Below are 18,062 nucleotides of genomic sequence, written 5' to 3'. Positions count from 1 at the left end.
TGGTCGACGGACGTTTGGTCGACGGACGTTTGGTCGACGGACGTTTGGTCGACGGACGTTTGGTCGACGGACATTTCGTCAAATGGACGTTTGGTCGACAGACAGTTCGCCGAACGGACGTGTCGTCGACCGGACGTTTTGTCAAACGGACGTTTGGTCGACGGATTCGCCGCCGGACATTTCGTCGAACGGACGTTTGGTCGACGGATTTGCCGCCGGACATTTCGTCGAACGAATGTTTCGTTGTCGCCGGGCTTGCTCGCTCTCAAAATTATAATCATGAGAGAGAGAGAGAGACAAAGAGTTTACTATTGAAAGCGATCAACCAGATAATCGCTCGCTCTCAAAATTATAATCATGAAAGAGAGTTTGTAATTGCGTTGACAATGTGAGAGCATTAATATCTAAATATCTAATATCAAAATTATCAATGAGTTGCGTATTATTGGCGTGTGTGTACATGTTGTTGGATTGGATTGGATAACTTTATTCATCCCGTATTCGGGAAATTTTGTTGTCACAGTAGCAAGAGGGTGAGGATGCAGGAACAGGAAAGGCATTTTAGACATAAATAGATAGGTAAAAGTAAGTTAATAAATAAATACATGAATAAATATATAAATAAATAAGCATGTTGCTTAGCACATATATACATACATACACATAAATATACATGCATGCATACGGTAGGTCTCAACACTCAGCCATTTTTTTGTTAAAGAGCCTGACAGCTGATGGGAGGAAGGATCTGCGGAAGCGCTCCTTCCTGCAATGAGGGTGCCGCAGTCTATTGCTAAAGGAGCTTCGGAGGGACTCCACAAACTCATGCAGTGGGTGGGAGGTGCTGTCCACGATGGACATCATCCTGGTCAGCATTCGACGGTCTCCCGTCCCTATTCGTCGCTGGATTCGCTCGATTGCTCCCGGATTATAATTTTGAGAGCGAACCCGGCGACGACGAAACGTCCGTTCGACGAAATGTCCGCCGGCAATTCCGTCGACCAAACGTCCATTCGACGAAATGTCCGGTGGCGATTCCGTCGACGAAACGTCCGTTCGACGAAACGTCCGTTCGACGAAACGTCCGTTCGACGAAACGTCCGTTCGACGAAACGTCCATTCGACGATACGTCCGTTCGATGAACTGTCCGTTGACCAAACGTCCGTCGACCAAACGTCTGTCGACCAAACGTCCGGTCACGCAATCCCAGCTGTCTCCGGGCCAGAGGCAGGGGAGACCCTGAATTGGTGGCCAGCCGATCAATTCTCTCATTGGAGACAATCATGCACACTCACACCCATACCTAGGGGCAAATTTAGAGTGTCCAATCAGCCTATCATGCATGTTTTTGGAATGTAGGAGGAAACCGGAGTAAACGCAGAAAGTCCACACAGGCCCGGGGAGAATATGCAAACTCCACACGAGTGGACCGACCTGGATTTGAACCCAGGACTCCAGAGCCGTCAGGCTAACGTGCTAACCACTCCAGCTGCTGGGCCACCCGACTTAGAGTGTCTAATCAGCCTACCATGCATGTTTTTGGAATGTGGGAGGAAACCGGAGTATCCGGCAGAACCAGTATCCCTAACCACACGCTCCACTGGGCGGCCCAGTTTTATAGCCATAAAATAGTTATTGAGGTTTGGATTGTGTTACGTTTTTGGCAAGATGTCGAAGCAAGGTAACGAGGAATAGGACCCAGTCGCAGGGAAGCAGGCGAGAATGAGGGAAGTGGTGCTCAAACGAAAACTTTAATAACTTAGGCAGGAGGCAAGGAAAGTAATAAGGGGCTTGGCGAAAAATAACGAAAATCAAACCCGACTAGGGAAAACACGGGGAAGCGAGGAACGAGACAACGTAGACAAATGGCATGGCAAATAAAGCAGATGATTGGATTGGATTGGATTGGATAACTTTATTCATCCCGTATTCGGGAAATTTCGTTGTTCCAGTGGCAAGAGGGTGAGGATGCAGGAATAGGAAAGGCATTTTAGACATAAATAGATAGGTAATAGATAGGTAATAAGTAGGTCAAGAAATAAATACATGAATAAATATATAATTAAATAAGCGTGTTGCTTAGAACATATATACATACATACATACACATAAATGTACATGCATGCATACGGTAGGTCTTAACACACAGCCATTTTTTTGTTAAAGAGCCTGACAGCTGATGGGAGGAAGGATCTGCGGAAGCGCTCCTTCCTGCAATGAGGGTGCCGCAGTCTATTGCTAAAGGAGCTTCGGAGGGACTCCACAGACTCATGCAGGGGGTGGGAGGTGCTGTCCATGATGGACATCATCCTGGTCAGCATCCTCCGCTCTCCCACTTCCTCCACAGAGTCCAAAGGACAGCCCAGAACAGAGCTGGCCCTCCTGACCAGCTTATTCAGCCTGTTCCTGTCCCTCTCCGTGCTCCCGCATCCCCAACAAAGCACTGCATAAAACACTGCAGAGGCCACCACAGTGTCGTAGAAAGTCCTCAGCAGTGTCCTGCACACTCCAAAGGACCGTAGACTCCTCAGTAGGTAGAGGCGGCTCTGGCCCCTTTTGTACAGGGCATCTGTGTTTGTGGACCAGTCTAGTTTGTTGTTGAGGTGAACACCCAGGTACTTAAAATTCTCCACGATTTCAATGTCTGTACCCTGGATGTTCACCTGAGTGGTCTGTTGAGGATTCCTCCGAAAATCGATGACCATTTCCTTTGTCTTACTGGTGTTGATGTAGAGGTGGTTTTGCCTACACCAGTCAACAAAGACGATCCGACGAATGGAATAACTATCGGTGGGGTTTAAATAGAAAAAAAAACGGAACTAATTCTAAAGGATGCACAGCTGTGCGAGAGCAATGGCAAGACAGAAGTGACAAACAAGAGGAGGGTAGCGAACATAAGAACACAGAGTAAGCAATGGAAAAACAATAACAAACCAATCCTAACAGATTGATTCAGACGTAGGACTAATGAAGGCCTCGGTGTGAAATGCATGGCCCGCTACTGCAATAGAAGCATTCAATTCAATTCAATAATGGGCATTGTCCCTCTGAAAACTACATTTAAAAATGGCTTGTTCTCCAACAGTGGTTTGGTGAAGAGATTAAATCTGGCTACATAAATTGGTGCCTCCTCACTATTAACGTTTGCAGTAGTTGGGTGCTTTGAATCACTGTATTTAGGCTTGAGCTTCTTCAGTAAAGGAAGACATTTACAATTCATTGGAGTGATAATACAAGCGTTCATTTTCCAATCAGTCAGTCACTTAAATGCTTAAGAATTTGATAGAACATTGTTATGCACTCCCACAATGAAATTTCCCCAATACGGGATGAATAAAGTTATCCAATCCAATCCAATCCATCCTCAGCACATGAAGCCCAAACTGATCCTATAAAAAGGCAACTCATTTATCCAAAAAAGTAAAATTAGGAATACAAAATTTGATTAATTTTACCCATTGATATATTCTATGATATTCCAGGCACACAAACGTTAAATTACCGAATACTACCCAAGCTCGTTTGAGAACCAACAGCAATGTTTGAACAGTTTTTTTTTTCTTTCATCTCATTTTCTGAACCACTTTATCCTCATTAGGGTCACGGGGGTGCTGGTATCCCAGCTGAGGAAGCCAGCCGATCGCAGGGCACAAGGAGACAGACACCAATGCACACTCACACCCATTCCTAGGGGCAATTTAGAGTGTCCAATGTGGGAGGAAACCAGAGTACCTAGAGAAAACCCATGCAGGCAGAGAACATGCAAACTCCACAAAGGTGGTCGTGATCTGGATTTGAACCCAGGACCCCAGAGCTGTGAGGCCAACACGCTAATCACTCGCCCCACCGGGCCGCTTTTCTTGTTGTGTTGTTCTTAAAGAGCTAAACAGCTCCTCTTTAAAGTTTTGTTTTCACTTTACATTTCATTGGCTGTGTGAAACAAGAAGCATAAGTGTACTGTATTTGCGGAACTATACCCCGTTTTGGCGAAGTTTGTCCAATAAGTCATCATCACGGCACTGAGCATCACATCATTCTTAGAAAAATTGCAGGGAAATAGCTCAGTTGGTCCAGTCATTGGCTGCCCAAACACATAAGGAATCTCATCTCCATGAGATGCATCAGCCCATGGTGGCACCTAATAAGTCGGAGTAATTGGGTCAAACTATGGTTAAATCAGTGGTATAATTTAATATGTAGTTGTTCTGTACATAGACAAATATAGGCTCACATTTGTGCCACCAGAAAATAAAATTCCATCATTTAAATGAAACTTCAATTTTAATATTTGAAATGGAAGAAAAAAATTGAACTTTGAAATTTGAAGTGACAAATTGCTATTTGAATCATTAATTTGAAAAATGGAATCTGAATAGTGAAATCTATTTTATTAATTTTGAACTGAGATCAATAAACCTGAAACAAAATGTAAGATACAGTCAGTTGAGATTTTCCTGCCATTATACTATATAAACCAAAACTATATATATATACCGTATTTATTCGACTATAACACGCAAAATTGCGCAAAAAAGTTTGGGTGTTTGGGTTAAACACAAATCCTGGGGAAAAACTGCCCTCTGCCGGTGAAAAAGAATAATTGGAGACGTACAACCTGTTTTTGTCCGCCAGATGGCAACACACAAATACAGATTTGTGAGGGCAGTGTAATGCAAAATGTGCTGCTTCAGAGCACAGAGGTTGACGTAGCTAGCTCATGATTACCGTAATTACTCGAATATAACACGCAGATTTTTGCTATATAATTAATTCCAATAGATGGGGGTGCGTGTTATAATCAATAACTAAAATAAATTACAAATTTTCGATCGAAAAAAGCATTGTCAAACTCACTTTGACGCACGGATTTTACGTCATCTCGTAAAGCCGACGCACGGATTTTACGTCATCTCGTAAAGCCGACGCATGGATTTTACGTCATCTCGTAAAGCCGATCGAAAATCGGAAAGCCGAGACCACCACTGCCCCCCTCTAGCCTCGTACTCGTCTCAGTTCACCCTCTCTCAGTTCAGTGTTATAATCAATAACTAAAATAAATTACAAATTTTCGATCGAAAAAAGCATTGTCAAACTCACTTTGACGCACGGATTTTACGTCATCTCGTAAAGCCAATCGGATGATGTGTTGTGGGAGGAGGAGGAAGTGGATGAAGGAAGCGTGGACGTTGATAGGATTCTCAACGAAGAGATGTATGAGGAGACGGATGAGAGGACAGACAAAGAGAGAGAGGAATATCTGCAGAGACTATTTAAAGATTCTGATGCGGACTCTTCATTTGAAGGATTCTAATGAATAAATTTGTTTGAACAAAACAATCGTGAAACGAAGAAAAAAAGGTAAGATTTCTGATTTTCGTCAGCGGGAAATTTTAGGTGCGCACTATATTCGATTACTGCGTTTTTCCAGATGTTTTTGGCCCAAAATTACCTGCGTGTTATTTTCGAGTGCGCGTTTAATTCGAGTAAATACGGTACACTAATTCACTCAATTTTCTATGCTGCAAAGAAAGTAACATTTGACAAGGAATAAATAAATAACTTAGCTAATTTATTAATAAACTAGGACAAATATTCGCTAATAGTAGAGGTTTTTAAAATGATTTTTTCAAATAACCATTGTGATTCATAGGTAAGTACTGCTACATTTCTCTATAATCTGTAGGCAGCCATGCTGGAAAAGTACAGCCATTCTCCAGGTAGATTCTGGGCCATATTACCAGGTAATGCTGCTGTATATTATGTCTGAAAGCGGATTTTGTGTCACATATTCGCACACCACTGACTACATATTTTTTTTATTACTCAAACAATGCTCACCGTTGATTGTAGCCAATAAACAATGGCAAATGAGCCATTATATTGCTACTCTATATATAAAACTTGGACTAATAGGATGTTTTATTTGGCATTGTGAAACTGTGATAAATCTGCAGAAAGTTAAAACAAGATTTTTTCTTAACTAAAAGTTTGATTGAACCTCTCCTTCAGACAATCTACATGTCCTTTGATAAATACGAAAATACAAATCTCAACAACGTACTTCAAATTTAGCTTTTCAGTCAACTATTTCAGTGTATCTATTAAAATGTAAATTATTCTCTTTCTGGTGATACAAATGTAAATCCGTAAACTTCTAGAAGAAAAATCATGCAAAATAAATACAGTGGTACCTCTACTTATGAATGATTCTACTATACATGAAATATTTAGGTTTGATGGGAAGCACTCTGTTCCAAGATAATAAAACAATCCAAATTTCCAAATTACAAAACACCGAACATCCCTTAAAATGTAAATACACTTCGTATATCCGGTATTTCATTTTGATATTTTCGTAGTAGAGTTGCAGACATCTCCCAACAGTCCGCTGGCCTCCCATTGGCTAGAACAGAGGTAGGCAATTAGTCCATAAAGGGCCACAGTAGGTGCAGGTTTTTAGTCCAACCGAACATTAGGACACCTCTTGACCAACTCGCTGTTTTACAAGTCTATTCAGATCATTACACTCATGTCTTGATTGCTTCATCTGAAATCTTATTGGTTAATCTGTCTATGCTGGTTCGGTAAAAAAAACATTTGCATATATATTTCATACAACATTGACTTGTAAACTTTATAATTTTATATGGGTTTAGAGCAGTGCTTCTTAAATAGTTGGGCAGGCCCCCCTATGGGGATGGGGAGAGATTTCGAGGGGGCGCGAAGCAATACATGGGGAGCTTGTGATTTAAGACACACAATTTCGCCGGACTAGAATAAAGTGTCATTACACATTCACTCGGTGAATAGCGCGCTCACTGTCAGAGTTTGCTCAGGGAGTTATGCAGAGGTGTACTTAGAATTGTATAGCAAAATACTATTTTTCAGTTGGGCAGGGGCCGTCAACAGAAAATAATTGAGAAGCACTGGTTTAGGGGGTAGTAATAAAAAGATTGTGGAACGAATTATGCTAATTTAATATATGCTTCTACTTATGAAAAATCTAAGTTATGAAAGCACTTCTGGAACGAATTAATTTTGTGAGTAGAGGTACCACCGTCTAGAGAAGGACCCAAAAAGTTGTCTATTCCACAGATGTAGAATTCAAGTAGGAAAAACAATGTGAGAGACGTACCTGTTCTAGTTGACAGTGATGATAGAATGCATAGAAGTAAGTAGGTGACCCAAAGCTAGAGTGCAAATCTGCTGTGGCAACAGCAGGTGCTACCCACTGGTGATCAGTGAATAGGGCCAGCAAGGTCTTCCTGCGTGTCTCTGGATTGTGCCTGTCGGCCCAATCTGTGTACATAAATTTGATGGTTTCTCTGAGTATATCTTTACCCTCTGGGTAGCCATAGAGGTCATCGACAAAGCTAGACACAGCATAGTCAAAGTCATTGGCTTGAACACCATTTTCATTGTCCACGATCAGCTCCACAAATTTGAGACCCTCACCCTGGTTCACTCCGAGCATAATATCATAGTTAAGGAATTCACCTGTAAATTAAACATAGAAAAGGTTGATGAGACTTAAAAAGTAGCAACTCAACATTTTAACATAAATTGTAAACTTCATATCATTTTGTGCTCATCCTCGGATCACAGACAAAACAGCCAAAGCAGGGTTGCAGAGATTTTTGTCTCCCCTCCCACTTTGTGCACTGCCAAGACACTAATGGGAAGTACAGCTGATCCTTTATTCCACGCATTAGAAAACAAATAAAAAAAACACTCATTTTGAATCTGAGGGCGTATTCAGACCTGCAAAGTTTGGTACAGACTAAACCTAAAACATTTGTGGTGAGCACCTTTCGGGCTGGTGTGAATACAAACTAGCAAATTCTGATGAGAAAGCGGTAAGAACCTGGGTTTGATCAAACCCTAGGGGTTCGGTGAGTCGCTCTCGGGGATTCGGTGGAGCCTCTGCCGCGAAGGTCAAAACACATCGACTCATCATGATAACATAACCCGCTTGACCATCACTGGCTGCAGATGATCACATGACATTGCTTGGCCGATCGGTGCTGCGAGGAATGTATATAGCTTGAATTTGAAAAAAAAAATATTTTATCGTTAATCCTTATGAAGCGTGATTTATGGGTGTGTGTGTGTGTGCGTGTATGTTAAGATTCTCTCGCTACGTTTGTCAAACCGTGCAACGTAGAGAGTTGATATTTTTTATGGTGGCCAGAAATGGCTGTCAGATCTTAATAGAGTGATTGAATTTCTTCACCTTCTCTAAGTGTGTAAACTAAACTTTTATTACAGCTGAAAGCAGTGTTGATGAATGAATCGTTGGTTTTACATGATGGTCCGACAGCGAGTTTCTAAGTGCTACCCGGAACACTTTTTTTTCTGTCGTGACGGGAGTTGTAAAACATCCACCCATCCATAAATCACTCTTCATCTATTCTCTAATCCTTATAAAGCGTGTCGTACGGATGGGTGTGTGTCTGTGCACCTGGAAACTCGCTGGTGGAAATTATTCCCAAAATGACGTTTGTAAATTACTTGGAAAGGCGTCTTGGGTCAGCGCGTCCAGCACCATCGTGTCTCTCCGAGTCTCCGTCACGACAGGAAAAAAAATGTTTCAGGGAGCAGGAATAGATAAAGCGTAGTTTATGGATGCTTGGATGTTTTATCTTAACATTCTCACGCTGCTTTTGTCCAAACCCTGCATCGTAGAGAGTTGACATTATGATGGCCAGAAACGGCTGTCGAATCCTAATAGACGAGTGATTGAATTTCTTTACCTTCTCTAAGTGTGTAAATTCAAGCATTGAGCATTTTCAAGTATTATCAGAGTATGCCTGACAAGAAATATGCTAGCTTGCTGCTCTCTTGCTGTGGTTTTAAGTATTACACTCTGTGACGATTCCCAAATCCATACTTTCTTCAGTGCACACTGGAGTGCTTCCGCTTAGTCATTTCCGCTTGAAGTTAGTTGCTTGAACTACGCAACAGCACCGCTATCGTGTGAGTATTTTTTTTCGTCATATTTTAACTTTGGTTTATAATGTTTTACCAAAAATAACACCCAGACATTGCTTAAATAGGTAAAGGTTGTCAGCCTTTCTTTTGAAATTGACCGTCACTTTTCCCTTCATTTTTCCTAAAAGGCATACTGCTTTTGTATATATTATACATTCTTCTTTTGCATACTTTACATACGTTTGCACCGTCATTTTCACCAATTATGCCAAAAAAGATGAGTTCTCATTTCGTATCGATTTGAGAAAGGCGTAAACAAATGAAATGCACCAAGATGGCAGCACAATCTTCTGCATTCCAAAGAGGTGGCGAGGCTTCTAACCTCGGCGGGAGCTCATGATTCTGCATCTATATCATGGTTGCATAGCCCCGACCATGCTCAGATGCCTATTACTGAGAGTGTGGACTTAGCAGGGGCAATATCAGCTGTGGGGCCCGCATGCGTGTAACTGAAATTTTCCTTTCTCATCTAACCCATTTTTCAAAAGTGATTTTTTTTAATGGCGCAACAATTGCCTTTTGGTTCTAAACAAGCGGTTCTAAACATGTGGGATAGCTCGGACGGGCTAAGGCTGCGGGGAGCTCGAACGGGCGAAGGCGTGCGGGGACCTCGGACGGCCGAAGGCGTGCGGGGAGCTCGGACGGGCAAAGGCGTGTGGGGAGCTCGGACGGGTGAAGGCCTGCGGGGAGCTTGGATGGGCAAAGGCGAGCGAGGAGCTATCTTGGGGGCTCGTGTGTCCAGCCCCTTCTTCCTCTTCTCCCTACATTGCGGCGCTCGCCACCTCCTCCAGGAGGACGCCGTAGCACGTCGGCCGCCACGCGGTGGTCCATTGTAGATGGCCAGCCGACACGGGGAAAAATCTCGCTCCTGCACCTCCCCACAAAGACAAGGCGGGCGATGTTCGACACTCCTACCTGAGCCTCCCCGCTGGCCGCCACGTGGTTGTCCATTGCAGATGGCCAGCTGGGAATCCAGGTCGGACTCATCGGAGAAGAGGGCGGTGTCAAGATCCTCCGGGGGTGTATCGAAGTCCAAATCGGCTGAAGGAATCACAGTCCGAGTCCGAATCTGCAGCCCACAAATCAATTAGCTCATGACCATCCTCAAATTCGGAAAAATCTGAGTCCAAATACAGATAGCTGGGGCGATCAACAGGGGGCGATGGAGGCTGAGGATTCTCCCTCCATTGAAAAAATGAATAGCGGGAGTCCGAATCCAGATAGCTGAACAGTGGGTGATGGAAGTCGAGTATTCTCTCCTAGTCGAGCGAGTAGCCAAGAGTGACGGAGTGAGGGATGGGGCCAATAATCGGGGGAGTATGAGCTGGATGGCTGGCGTCGGCGAGAGAATCGGTAGCTTCCCACTGGGTCCATGCTAGTCGGATCGTTTTGTTACATCTTTGCCAAGACGTTGAGGTGCTCAAACGAAAACTTCACTTAGGAAAGTAACAAGGGACTTGGCGAGAAATAACGAAAATTAAACCCGGCTAGGGAAAACACTGGGAAGCAAAGAACGAGACCATGTAGACACATGGCAAGGCAAATAAAGCAGACGATCCGACAAGCGACATAACAATCAGTGGGGTATAAATAGACAAAACAGTAACTTATTCTAAACGACGCGCAGCTGTTGCGAGAGCAACGGCAAGACAGGAGGGACAAACAAGAGTAGGAAAACGAACATCAGAACACAGGGAGAAAGCAATGGAAAAACAATAACAAGCCAATCCTAACGAGGCAAGATCTTTAAAAAATAACAACAACTTAGAAATCAAATCACAGAATCAAACCTGACGGGAAGACATGGGGAACAAGGAACATGGAACGGGCAGCATGGCATGGCATGGTACAAAACAAAGCAGACGATCCGACACTGACAAAATAATTTGGGGGTTTAAATAGACAAAACAGGAACTAATTATCAATGACGTGCAGCTGTGCGAGCGGACCGGCAAGTCAGCAGGGACAAACACGAGTAGGAAAGCGGACATAACAACACACGGAGAAAACAATGAAATAACAGTACCAACCCAAACCTAACAGTACCCACCCCCACAAGTGACGGATCCCAGACGTCCCAAAAAACAGCAACCAAAACCCTAACAACAGAAAAAATATCAAGGTGGGGAGGGTGTGGTGGTGTTTCTGAAAAAGCAGTCTGCCGGTCGTCCCGACCGGCCCATAAGGAGGTGTGGGAGTGGCCGGTCCAGTGGGCATCTGCGCCGGCCCTTGACGAGGCATAGGAGTGGCCAGTCCGGCGGGCGTCCGAGCCGGCCCAGTCCGGCGGGCGTCCGAGCCGGCCCATGGAGTGGCCCGTCCGGCGGGTGTGAATTTATGGCCGGGCGTCCTGCCTTGAACAGACTCCAGAACTAGAAAAAGGGTCGTCGGCCGCCTTACCCTGGATGCTCAGAAGGCCGCCAACCCCCTCGTCCAGGTGGCCTGGATAGACACCGCCGCCAACCCCCTCATCCAGGGGGCTCGGAGAGTCGTCGCCACCGACCCCCTTGTCCAGGGGGCCCGGAGAGTTGCCGCCGCCGCCTCCCTCATCCAGGGGGCCCGGAGAGTAGCCAGCCGAGCAGGAGCGGGGAGAGCAGGAGCTGGGCGAGCAGGAGAGGGGCGAGCAGGAGCGGGGCGTGCAAGATTGTGACGCCAGGGCAGGGGACTAGCAGGCACGGGACTGCTGGAGCATGGCTTTGGGATGGGCAGGACTGATGGGCCAGCCGGCACGGGGATGCTGGTTCATGTCCTCGGCACAGGGGCAACTGGCGGGACAGCCAGCAGGGAGACGCGGGTTCGTGGCTTCGGCATGGGAGCGACTGGCGGGCCAGCCGGCACGGGGACGCTGAATTGTATAATTTGAACTGGGAGGCAGTCATCGGCGAAAGCGTCGGCGAGAGCCGGCATGCACAGGTCGGATCGTTCTGTCACATCTTTGGCGTCGTCATGGCGAGGAAACAAGGAGTAGGACTCAATTGCAGGGAAGCAGGCAAGGACGAGGGAAGTGGTGCTCAAAGGAAAACTTTAATAACTCGGGCAGCATCTTTCGAAAATAACAACGACTTAGAAATCAAATCACAGAATCAAACCTGACGGGAAGACTAGGGGAAACAAGGGACTTGGAACAGGGAGCATGGTATGGCATGGCAACTTGGCATGGTACAAACAAAGCAGATGATCCGGCAAATAACAAAATGATTCAGGGGTTTAAATAGACAAAACAGGAACTAATTATCAATGCGCGAGCGGAACGCCAAGTCAGCAGGGACAAACAAGAGTAGGAGAGCGAACGTAAGAACACACGGAGAAAAACAATGAAATAACAATACCAACCCAAACCTAACACACCGGCTGCATTAAAAGAGGCCACGCAAAATGTGCAAAAAATACATGAAATCAGTGGATGACCTGCATGAGGAATTCTGCCTTCGCTTCGTGATTTTGGAAAAATTGACAGGGCACTTCAGCTGGTGTCATGTCCCTTCTCACAAGACCCAGAAACAGTTCCACAGGAGTTGCAGTTGGAACTGATTGATCTCCAATGTCACATGGTGTTAAAGGACAAGTTCAACTCCCTGAAACTTGATGGGTTTTATGTTACATTAAGTGCAGCCAAATTTCCAAACATCTAGATAATGGCAGAGAGGATTTTGGTGTTATTTGGCTCTACATGTGTGTGATCAGACTTTTAGTGTGATGAACACCAACAAATCACCCCACAAATCTCAGCTGAGTGATGAACACCTTAGATCTGTTAGAAATGCTACAGCAGGATTACCACCGGACTTCGATGCACTGGCTAAAATGGGTGACCAACAACACTGTTCTCATTAAAAGGTATGTTAATAGATAAATGATTTTTTCTGTTTATGTTTCATATATACTGTTACCAAATTCAGTTTTTTAATGTATGTATGTATGTTGTGCTGACCCGGCCCGTCTCCAAATTTGAAAAATCAATGTGGCCCCTGGGCCAAAAAGTTTGCCCACCCCTGTGATTATCCAAGACTACTATGCTACGCACGGTGATAGAGGCCTACAGAGTCGGTCAATAACAGGTTCTTATTTAAAGTAACAAATAAATATGATCGCGTTAAGTTTTGGGACAGGGGTGGGCAAACTATTCCAAAAGGGTGTTTCCATTGTTCCAGTGGGTGTGAGTTTCCATTTCAACCCAACAAGAGGACAGCTTTTTATCAATCTGGTATTTTAGAAGTGCAAACATTTGATAGCACTCAGGTCCAGTTTTGGGTAGAGTTGTGATCGGGCTGGTGAATAGGGACAAGGGCTTGCTTTCCCCAGATGGTTGTCTGCTCCCCTGTGGGCTTTGAGGTCTCATCTGATGTCCTAGCCAGGTGGATGTGGGAGATTTTTAGAGAGAGCACAATCTCACCCCCAATCACAAAATGTTGATACTTGGATTGAAATTTGGTGAATCATCACAAACAGTCAAGACCAGCAGTGCTAAATACGTCGATCGCGGGCTACTTGTCGATCGCCAAGTTCAACTTTTTACATTGCAAGGCAGTAAAATTTGATCCAATTAATAACTTGATGAAATTGAAATTTGATATGGGACTTGAGCAAACACATTCAACCTCGGCCAATTGCTCCCCTTATTAATGATTGGAATTCCCCGTATTAGGCGATAATAAATTGTACAATCACAACCTGGCACATATTTACTCACATAGGGCACACTTAAAAGTCTATAATTTTCCCCAAAGTGGACGGGGTGACATTAGCCTTTTGTATGCACTAAATTCAAGATTCTGTAGATGTCACTGTATGACACTGACAGCGTCACTGTCTGGGTACCTTGGTTTCTATATTTATATGGTGAAACATCGGACGGATAAATGGGGAATGCATGACAATATTAGCAGTCGACAATGCTGCTTTCCGCTGCTACCAGTGACAGAGACGTCCGGATTAGAGCCGAAATTGATAAAATGAGATTGTTTTAAAAATATATATATTTCCTGTGCGTGCAAAAGTTCTTACACAATTTGAAATGATCAAAAGATGTATAAAATACGGGAAAAACGTATGAGTTGACAAGCATACAAACAGCGCAGTGTTTCAAAGAATATCAATGTACATCACTGCTGAGCTTCTCCAGTGGCCGTGGGAAAAAAATTACATAACACTATTTTGGCGCCTTGAAAAGTAGATATTGGAAAAAAAAAGAGTTTTAGCACCCCTGGACAAGACCCTCCTCCTGACCAAATGTTAAGCACTGGTGCAATCAGAATGTCCACTCGGGTACTACTTCTTTTGCTTTGTTAGATTTGGGGTCACTATAGCTTGTGATCTTCCATCCTTTACCATCACCACTTCCACCCACATTATCCTTGGTCTCTTGCTTAGCACCTTTTTACCAATATATACATATTCTCTCCGCTGTTAATGTCTAAACCATGAAATTGAGCTCTATGTAATATTTTCTCCAAAATATCTCTCCTCAGCTGTTCTTAGGATTAAATTGTATTTCATTCTATCCCATCTTTTCACTCCAAAGTTCGTAATTAGAAAAGTTACAAGGATATTTTGAGAAACACTCGAATGTAAATGTCAATTTAATTTTGTACTTGTACCTTGTTCCATCAGTATTTGAGGGTCATCGGGGATTACGTCACCATCAATAACAGGTCCAAAAGCAATGTGGTATCGTGCTGGCTGGATATCTTGATTGACCAACTCTTTGTAATGTTTTTTCTGAAGACACATCACAAGCTCGACTGTGTCCTTGAGGTTACAGCCAACTTTGCGGGCCAGCATTCTGGCATACTTAGCTGGCTGGAAGCTAACAGCCCAACTCGACAGTGCTGTTCCACTCTGGGTGATAGCCCTTTGAAACAGACCTAGATATGTTTGAAGAAAAAATATATAAAATGATTACTTTGACAGTCATTAAAATTGCATTACTGTCAGAGAAATAGTTATTCATTTATTTTCCACTCTGCTTATCCTCACAAGGGTCGCGGAGATGCTGGAGCCTGTCAGAGCCAACTATGGGCATTAGGTGGGGAACACCCTGAATTGGTTGCTGACCAATCCCAGGGCACAAAGAGAAGAACAATGTTTGCGCCCACTCATACCTTTAGACAATTTGGATTCATTAATCAGTGTATGAAACATGTTTTTGGGATGCGGGACAAAGCCTTAGTACCTGGAGAAAACCCACACAGGAACAGTGAGAACATACAAACACACTGGAAGGTTGTAACAATCCAGGGATTGAACACCAATCTAAGAACTGTGAAATGGACGTGCTAACCACTTCTCTACCATGCCGTCATGCGATATCATCAATATAACTTTCTGCCGATATCAGAAAGACTGGATAGACAATACTACGTTTTGCAGAGTGTTGTGATTAACTCGTTGGATGCCATTGACATCGCTAGACATTAATTAATTTTGACTGGGAAAAGATGGCAGAAATGATGAATTCAAACCCTCCAAGTCAATAAGGACTGGACGTATAACAGCGTCAATGGCACTGAAACATGAGCATTCACAGCAAGTCTTCCTAGTTCAAATGAATTGAGTATTGTAACATATTTTAAAATATACATTTCCGTTTGTTGCATATTCAAAAGATATGTTCCCACCAGAATGTAGGATGACTATAATCTTACTGAACAAGGTGCCTGTCACTATCTGATGATGGGGGCTGCATACCATTCTTCACAGGAATGTGTGAACAGAGTATATAGCACTGGTGTTTGTTGTATAAACAATTGAGCTGTGTTCTGGCAATTGTAAAACTTTTCCTGACCTGTCTAAATATCCTGTTTTTGGTTCAAAGGGAAGTGTCATATCTTGAGAATCTCTGTCTCAACAGATGTCTAAGATGACCCAACAGTATTTGATTTCAACAACAGCCATGTTCCTTTGAAACTGAAACCCACCCACTTATATTCAAATTAATGCCCACTTTGAGCGGAGGCAATGAATGCTTTAAAAAATTGAGTTAGCATGAGAGTCTCACCTTTTCCCTTGCTAATAAAGAGAACTGGCAATGGAAGCTTCACTAATGTCTTGCCTATATTTTGTCACTTGTCTCACCAAATCTTTCAGAGCAAAGAAAAGAACATCCTACAAATGGTCACTCTGGTCGTGATTTGTTCTGAAGGTCCAGACGAAATCATGACTTTCCTTGCAGACTCTTGGGGTGGCAAAACAAAAAGGTAAGTAGATTTCTATTCTGCATAATTTATAGAACTATCAAAATTTGAGAAGAGTCTGTGGGCAAAGATCTCAGATTGTCATCCTGCTGAGAGAAGGTTGTTATTGTTAGAGTCGTATTTTGTGTATTTTTGTCGCATTTCTGTGAGAATAGTGCTGAAAAGCTACATGCTTTTTCGAAACAAAGTCGCATTTCTGTGTGATTTGCGCGCAAAAGTCACTTTTTCTTTGTGAATTGCGCCAATAAAAACCTGTACACTTTAAACAATAAAGGACATGTTACTGTGTGATTCTTGTGGGAGGGACTTGTGACCCTCAGTCTGTTCCTGTGTGGTCAGACCATAAAGCTGCTGTGTGCACTTTCAAAAACTTTAAAGATGTATTGATTAGAAAATAATGAAGAATATGGCAAGTACAGAGGTTGAGGGAAAATTGTTGGATGGCTGTAGTCACTCAGACAGAGAGACGGAGGGGGTGGGAAATTATCTGTAAATTGGTTTTATCTTTTTGATGTGTAAAATGGGAGAAGAAGAGGAAACGTGTTTTTAGCATGTTAGCAACAGAGGCTAACACAGAGCTTGAACGCAATAGGACAGTAACACAGCCAAAATGAGCGATTATGAGATGGAGGAGACATAAGATCCATTAAAAAGATCCAAGTGAATTCTGCCAGGCATTTTCTTTCTTTCTTTCTTTTAAATGCAGGTGGTTCCCCATTCTATGTAAATTAAAACATTGCAAAAATCAAAAACTTTTTATTTTGGGTAAAGTTCATCCCAACCTTTTTATTTTTTTTATTTTTTTTCTTGTAAATGACCATATGTGAGGTAAATTTACAGTGTTCTTTTTGTGAGACTGAAAATAGTCTGCTTGCCAAAGGTAATGATGTCTTCAGTTGATTATTATATTTATTTCATATTGCACAGCAACTTTTGGTTTGAAGGCAAATTTACAAAAATAAAGATGCCTATCAAGATTTCTCCAGTTTTTCTTTGCTTTTCATAGTGTGAGGAAGGAGATGTCTTATTTTTATTGGACAACAGAACAACAAAAATACTTCATCAATCATCAATAATCATATTTAAAAAAAAATTCAAACAACTGGTTTTAATATGCAACGCGATACGCATTATTGAATGAAATGGGACTTCTTGATTAACACACATTTTCTAAGTTATGTGGTTTAATTGCTGCAAAGGGCACAGTTGGCAGGCGTATAATATTAAGCCTGACGAACAGGGGAGGGGGTTCAATTCTATTAAGAAATATAAATACATTTTTTTCAGAATAAAAATTGATGTGAATGCATACCTGTCAACCTCTGCCGATAACTGCCCTTATAAATGATTATGGTTCCCCTTACAAACCCCCCAAAAACCTTACAAACACCGTACGACGCATCTACGCATGCGCATGTCATCCTTTATCGATATTGCCGTATGCACCGCTAAAAAAATACATACGATTGAGGATATTTTTTGCTGGTATACCGTGACAATAGTAACGATCGATGACAGTAGCGTCGTTGGCTACCAGCCTACGAGACTATCTGGATTTTAGCCAAAACGGTCTTGTTGAGATCGGTTTTCATAAATATTGGCGATTTTATTTTTGTTTATTTTTTTCCCCGTACAAAAGTTGGTGTACGGCGTACATGATTTGAAATGGTAAAAAAACGTATAAAATACGTATAAAACGTACAAGTTGACAGGTATGTGAATGTAACTATTGCGGAGAACGAGAGAGCTGTTTTTGTCACGTTCTATTGGGTTTTTGGGTAGAGATGTGTGTATGTGTGTCCGCGCTCTTCTTGTGTGTGTGCTGTCTGAGTGATTTGGACGTGTCACTCCTGGTTTTCCGTTCCTCCCAAAACCACCTG

General features: G+C 43.0%; 1 protein-coding gene across 2 annotated transcripts in view; it reads right to left on the bottom strand.

Annotated features, from left to right (window-relative positions):
• Positions 1 to 18,062, bottom strand: part of nlgn1 (neuroligin 1) — a 141,094-nt gene that overhangs the window by 36,219 nt on the left and 86,813 nt on the right. For both annotated transcript variants that reach the window (XM_077594672.1, XM_077594671.1), the window contains exons 6-8: positions 14,587 to 14,853; positions 7,137 to 7,498; positions 3,979 to 4,139 (exon numbers count right to left, since the gene is read on the bottom strand). In XM_077594672.1, the coding sequence (XP_077450798.1) occupies positions 3,979 to 4,139; positions 7,137 to 7,498; positions 14,587 to 14,853 (790 nt within the window). The remainder of the gene's footprint in view (positions 1 to 3,978; positions 4,140 to 7,136; positions 7,499 to 14,586; positions 14,854 to 18,062) is intronic.

This window comes from Stigmatopora argus, chromosome 24, assembly GCF_051989625.1.
Source record: "Stigmatopora argus isolate UIUO_Sarg chromosome 24, RoL_Sarg_1.0, whole genome shotgun sequence".
Taxonomy (NCBI): domain Eukaryota; kingdom Metazoa; phylum Chordata; class Actinopteri; order Syngnathiformes; family Syngnathidae; genus Stigmatopora; species Stigmatopora argus.
The sequence above is the reverse complement of the archived record's forward strand: the minus strand, read 5'-3'. Positions and strand labels throughout refer to the sequence as shown.